Source organism: Pygocentrus nattereri, chromosome 14 (assembly GCF_015220715.1).
Source record: "Pygocentrus nattereri isolate fPygNat1 chromosome 14, fPygNat1.pri, whole genome shotgun sequence".
NCBI classification, from domain to species: domain Eukaryota; kingdom Metazoa; phylum Chordata; class Actinopteri; order Characiformes; family Serrasalmidae; genus Pygocentrus; species Pygocentrus nattereri.
This window is the reverse complement of record NC_051224.1, coordinates 21,557,483-21,563,996: the sequence shown is the minus strand read 5'-3', so window position 1 is coordinate 21,563,996 and position 6,514 is coordinate 21,557,483. Positions and strand designations below refer to the sequence as shown.

The 6,514-nt window shown below is 36.8% G+C and overlaps 1 protein-coding gene across 1 annotated transcript; it reads left to right on the top strand.

Moving 5' to 3' along the window:
- The first annotated feature begins 227 nt into the window (after positions 1 to 227).
- Positions 228 to 6,259, top strand: LOC119265081. The gene is made up of 7 exons (XM_037544477.1): positions 228 to 363; positions 1,650 to 1,792; positions 2,880 to 2,970; positions 3,508 to 3,652; positions 4,828 to 4,979; positions 5,377 to 5,593; positions 6,025 to 6,259. The coding sequence occupies exons 2-7, from the start codon at positions 1,773 to 1,775 to the stop codon at positions 6,138 to 6,140; spliced, it is 741 nt and encodes a 246-aa protein (XP_037400374.1). The 5' UTR covers positions 228 to 363; positions 1,650 to 1,772; the 3' UTR covers positions 6,141 to 6,259.
- The last annotated feature ends 255 nt before the right edge of the window (positions 6,260 to 6,514 follow it).

Below are 6,514 nucleotides of genomic sequence, written 5' to 3'. Positions count from 1 at the left end.
GATAGCAGGCCATTTGAAATGTGCACGCGCGCATTTCGCCTTTGACCGTTAAGCATCTTTGGCGATTAGAGGATCACCGGTTTACATGTACGAATAACAAAGAAAGCTAAAATTTGTCAGTGATAACAATACTGATCTATCACAATGGCATTTGCCATATATTATTTTAAGGACAAGACCGTGGAAGTCGGAAAAAACTGCTTGGATGAGTGCTGAAGACCCAGGACTATGCGTCTTCAAAGATGATCACACAGTGCCCGAGACTCGATGATGAAGATGGATGGATAAATGTGAATTGGGATAAAGGCAGAAAGAAGAAAGATGGTCCAGCCTTTTTTCCTGCAAAGGTTTTAATGATTAGTGGTGAGTAAGTATAGGTTCAATAGCTATTGACTTTGGCTATGTCGACATTAGTGCGTTTTAGTTTTAAACGCATCGCTTTGGCGAGCTTCGTCTTCGCCTGGCGTCCATATGACTCCAGAGTTTCTGAACCCGTTTTTGAAACGCTGCTCACTGGCCTCGGTTTAGTCCTCCGGGTTTGCGTTTTAGTTTGGACGGGCAAATTATCAGACATATGTTCACAATAGAAGTTACGTATCGGAGATTGTGCGTCGGTTTTTTTGTAATATTTAGGTTTTTTTATCCCCAATTTGTTATGCTTGCGATCATATTTTCTAACCAGCTAACGTTAACTTAGCTAAACTATGTGGAAGACAGTAGCTAGCTAATTTAGTTAGCTAGCAAGCTAGTCTAGACACATAGTGCTTAGTGCACAATGCATCTTAACAGTTTCACTACATTAGCTAGCTAACCTAACTAGTTAACATTCCCAGCTTCGTCACTGGATTCAATAAATTTCATTCACAGCAGGTCTTTTAGATCTTATGCCAGCTAGCTTCTAGTTCTGACCTCTTCTGTGGCGGTAATCGACTGTTCGCAGCGACTCTTCAGACAGGTTAAGCCAGCTAACGCTAGCTAGCCTAGTTAGCACCAACTAACGAGGTACACACCTGAAATAAACGTGTTTTTCTTCAAAGTCGAATATCCAAATTTGTCTCAATGAGTGTATAAAGATGTATATGTCTTAAATATATAACTACACAACCACATGTTTTTACAGAGGTGATTTTGAGTATTAGCACGTCAGAAAATAACAGCAGCCATAAAAATCCATTTTCACCGTGTCTTTAGGAATAAAATGTTATATAAACGACACTATAGATGATATACGAGTAAACCCTTCTTTAAAAAGCTTCAGGATATATGAAGGAATAAAAGGTAGGAATGAAACGGGAAGTATGCGGGTGCTAACCTACTGATGTGGAGGTTTCTGGCTCAGTGTAAGAGGGAAAAGCTTCATTTTGAGGAAAACGATCTTTTAGGATGCATTGTAATTGAAATGTACAGACTTAAATAAACAAAGTGTAAAAAAACAAACATTATTATTAGTTATTTACATGTTATAGAAGCCAAAAAAACCAAAATCTCAAAATAGACCAGTGCATGAAAAAAACAATGCTTTGGCTTGAGTGTCATGTCTTATGATATCAACAAGCTGTCTGTCTGTTAGTGAGAGCTCATAGGAACATATACCCTGAAGACCCAGTCAGCATTTTAATTTGGTCATTATGCACAAATTTTTCACATAGACAACAACAGTGACCTCTGCCAGAAGAGGGAGGAATTCATAAAGGGTGTAGACATCTGGAACCAAACACTCAAGAGGAAGACCAAGCCAAACAGTAGGTGGATGAAGGACATGGAAGATAAGGATGAAAGGCCAACAAAACAGGTAATTACATTTACACAGTTAAAGAACAGTATGCAGAGGATTGTGTGTCACCTCTTAAATTATTCTAGCAGAAATGAATATGCATTACAATACAGGCGTGACACATTACTTTCTCATTATTTATTGATGTGTGGAAAACTGAAAAGCAAAACCTTCCTTTCTGTTGCATTCAAAAATTTGCATTACTCCATTTTTGCAACAACTTGTACCTTAATTTCTCTTAAGAGTAGGAGAGAATTGTGCATCATTAAATGCAATCACTGTCAAACATCTTGAAAAGGAAGTCCCTGTTGACAGTTTTTCAATAAAGAAATCAGTGGTCATCAGAACAATGTATTGAAGGGCTTGCATTTCTCTGTTGTCTTTCATGTATTTTCAATTATGATTACTCTGTGATAGATGCATTATGAGAGCTATAATAGTTTGTAGATGTTCTAATGTTTGATTTTAATTGCTCATCATAATCCCAGCCATCATGTCAGTGGTATGGAAATATTTCAACTTTTCTGACAAAGACACATTTGCAAACCTTGATTATCTGAAATAAATAGATGGGGTGCATCATCAAAACCTTTTAAACCTTAAGATTTTGAACCATCACAACACCACGATGGCTGTTGTGGTTCCCATTTGAGAACTTGGTGGAGTGTCTCCTCATTTTCATGTTTTGGCCCAAGAATCTTTACTTAGGTAATCCCTAGGTTGTATTAAATAAATTAATATTTTTTAAAAAGGATCTTATTGTTTTTGTAAATCATGTATTGGTCATTGAACAATATTTTTGTCTCATTATCACAGCGGTAAATTTTGACACATGCTATGTAATGGCCTTTTGTTGAGTCTCTGTGAGTCTGATGGATAGGAATGTACTAAGTATTCAGGTAGTACTGGGGAACAGAAAGTGGATAGTTAAATAAAATAATTGGCAGTGTCCCAGTTGTCAAACTTAAAATATTGATTTTTGATTATTTTGGTAATTTATGGGTAGGTCAGAACTATCTGTGGTCCAGTTGATTGCTAAATAGTTATTAGAATCACTACTATTGCACATACCTGCTATAAAAAAAAATAATTATCATTTTGACAGCAAAAAGGCAACCTGTACCCCAAAAGAAGCATCAGACCAAATAATTGAAGGCCTGAAGAAGGAGTTGATGGCAAAGCAAGCATCTTTAGAGGTAAATTATTTTTAATATTTACAAATTTTACAGTTATTTTTACAATTTTAATGTTATTTTGAGTTTAAAGGAGTAGGTTGTACCCCTAGCAGTGAGGCTGCAAATTGTAACCAACCTGGCGTTCCAGAGTTTTCTTGTATCACCCTGAATGGTGCTGACATGAAGCGTTCTCTAACCCTAACCCTAACCCTGAAGCGTTACAACAGTAATTGCTGCACTATTTAAGGTAAAATGGGAAAATTCTAACAAGAAGCTGATGAATAAGCTGAATTCACCCTCATAGTTTTAATGTTGGCAGTACTTTTGAATAAAGAGATTTAAGCTGTTAAAAACCTGCAGTTTATGTAGAGTGTTACCTTTAAATGTGTGCTAAGGTAGGACATTTCAAGAAGGATTCTTCTTGTTGTGTTTTCCAGTCAGTGCTATAGTGCCACAAATTTAAGCTTCTGCTTCAAATTACAAAAGGCGCTCTCTAGACCTAGTGTTTGGTTTTCCTATTCTGGCTACATTTTTTCTGATCATTGTGTTTTGGTATAGTCAAATACTGAAAAGGAGGAGTCATCAGATGAGGACCTGCTGCCCAGGAACTGGAGTAAGGCACAGCAGAAAATAAAGGAGCTTAAAAGAGAGAACAAGAGGCTGAAAGAAGGCAGTATTAAAGAGATATTAGATGCCATGAGAGGTAATTTTATGACTTTTAAGCAATTAAACAAATATTCTGCCCTTGTGTAGGCAATATCTCAAAAATTGCAGAGAAAATAAGGCAACATCAAATCACCTTAGGCTAATATGGGTATGTGGAGATAACATCAAAAATATATTTGAAAAACTTAGCAGCAACCAAAGAATACAAGCGAAGGAGAGATAGTTGACCAGTGTTGGCTTTTGTCATTCCATGGTATCCATTGTATTTGGGTGACAGCAGGCAGTGAATGTTACATAAATATCTAGCCCTTACCAAATCACACTGAAATGATCTGGACTGATAAATTTCAGTACAAGAAAGTGAAATAAATAACCACACACACACCTCACTGGAAAGCACTTAACTTCAGGACAGCATATCTCAAAATCTATTTTAACGATTGCCTTTAAATTCGGAAAACACATTCATGCTGGTTAGAGGATGAACTTTGACTACTTTGGTGACATGCTCTTTCATGTAGAAACGCCCTTAACTCACTACCTGCATTTACCAAGCCAGCAGAGCACCAGTAATGGAGGATTATGTTAAGTGACACTTATTAATCCCACAAATGGGGAAATTTCACCTCCGCATTTAACCCATTTGTGAAGTGAAGTGAGCAATTGGGGGTTAGGTGTTTTGGTCAAGGGCACTTCAGTCGTGGACTGGGGATCAAACCAGCAACCTTCTGGTCAAAGGGCCAGTTCCCTAAACTCCAGTCCACGACTGCCCCCACTACTTAGTAGTGTTTTGAGTGAACTAGTACTTTAAGGACTTATAGGCTTCATAAAAAATCCAGCTGTTCTCACTTGCCTTAGCATTTGAAGATTTCTCTTTTGAAATTTGATTTACAGATTCAGACATACTGGTCAGAATTTGATTTTGTTAAATGTCTTATATAAACTAGCAGGTTTCCTTTGGTCATTGAACAGTAAAGACCATTTTTTTACTAAAAGGCTCATGTGTTTAATTGTTAGTGGCAATAAAAAATCTTAAAATGTCTTATATATAGCTTACTGAAACCTAGTAGACCCTGTAGACACCCTGATTATATATATTTTTTCTTTTCAAATGATTATTGTGATGTCTGGAATGTGTCTCAACATGCAGTCATAAGACTTAAAGTTTTTACACTCGTCTTATAATTATTTATATGTTCATTCTCTGAACAGAGCTTCCAGTGGTAGTTGCAAAGATGAAAGAAGTAATTGAAAATGTTACATTTCAAACCTCAACTCCTGCATCCAACTGGTCAACATCCACAACATCTGTGGGCTCACCAGTTTCTGCATGTGTTTCTCCTCAAGTAGTGTCTGATGATATGGTAAGTACCACATATAGTTATGTTATAGGCCATGTGTTTCCAACGTGGAAAATCTGCAAATTCAGTTGTGGTGAATGTGCATGTTAACTGGTTAGGATGCATATTCCCTGAACAGGCAATCTGGGAGTCATTCCCACATTTTCAAATGACATTATTAATGTAGATGGAGATACTACAGAGCGATGTGGCCATGCTATCCCTTGAATGGCAAAGTATTTTGCACCCCATATTAGTCATTTCATTGGGAAATGTGAGAGGCATTTCAGGGATAATGTCTTAGTTAATATACATGCACAGACCTCCCGGGGGATGTGTATTATTATTTTGTCATTACTTATGTGTGTAACAACAATGTGTGACCACTTTCAAACTAACCATTCCATCAATTCTTTTGCAGGTGTGTCTTCTGCCAGGCTCTAATGTTGAAGTCCCTAGACGAAAGCTTAACTCTCTGCGGACGGCAAATCCGTCCGTGTACATCGGGGACCTTGCTGTGCTTGTCTATGGCAGGGAAACATTGTCACATTCAAGTTTGACAGGGAGACAGTCAGGGGCACACAAAGACGTGGAATCAAAGCCACAACTCGAAAACACAAAACTTGATGCTATAATTGGTGAGTACATTTAATTAAAGGGAAATTTCATTCTGAAATAAATTCCTACACAACACATGTATATATTTTTTACAAAATGATTGCAGTGTTTCATTTTGGCTCTGACTGCAATAGTGTTCAGTTTCTGTCACCTTCAACATGGAACAAAAATGGAACATTAGCCACGTTTACATGCAGCCTGATAATCTGTTAATAATCTGACTAATAGCTCAATCGGAATAGAATACGTCCATGTAAACACCGATTTGGTAATGCAGCAAAAAATAAATGTAATTTTGCTGATCCCATTAGTGTTCAGATACTTACCTAACAAAATTAAAATATCATGTAGAAACATGCCACTTCCACTGTTTTGTTGTGTTAATTCTGGATGGTGAATTTGGTGTGATAGAAAAAAAAGTTAAAGTAACATTTTGTTTTCTGTATCCTAGGTCATGCTCTATCAAAGTTCCCTGACATCAGTGTCCAAGATGTGAGACGCATCATAAGAAAAAAATGCAACAACGAAAGCTATACCAGGCAAGCCACAGCAAAGAAGACCATGTGAAAAGAACTTTTTTCCCCTTTAGTTGAACATTTTTGGTTACATTTGTGGTTCCTCTGTCTCAGGATGACCATTTAACAACTGTACAAAATTGCTTGTGGGCAGCCAGGGACTGAACTTGTAGAGGCTGCATGTCGGCTTATCAAAAGACAATGTGCTTGTTGTGCTTTGTTTGGAGTGTCATCCAGTACAATATTTGTTTGGTAATTTTGATTATAAAAAAAACATGTTCTTAATCCTGAGTATGTCTTGTTTATTTTTATACATGTAGTTCAATGATAAGTGTACTTAAAGTAAACTTAAATGTATATTTTAAGTATAAAAAAATACCTAAATTGAAACCTAGTAGTATACTTTAAAGTGCAAAAATAATATAG

What these genes read in the sequence shown, in the direction of transcription:
- LOC119265081 (XM_037544477.1), top strand. Translation starts at nt 1,773, where the DNA reads ATGAAAGGCCAACAAAACAG. An exon ending in ATGAAAGGCCAACAAAACAG is followed by an intron (nt 1,793 to 2,879) that starts GTAATTACATTT and finishes TCATTTTGACAG; the next exon opens with CAAAAAGGCAACCTGTACCC. An exon ending in AAGTAGTGTCTGATGATATG is followed by an intron (nt 4,980 to 5,376) that starts GTAAGTACCACA and finishes ATTCTTTTGCAG; the next exon opens with GTGTGTCTTCTGCCAGGCTC.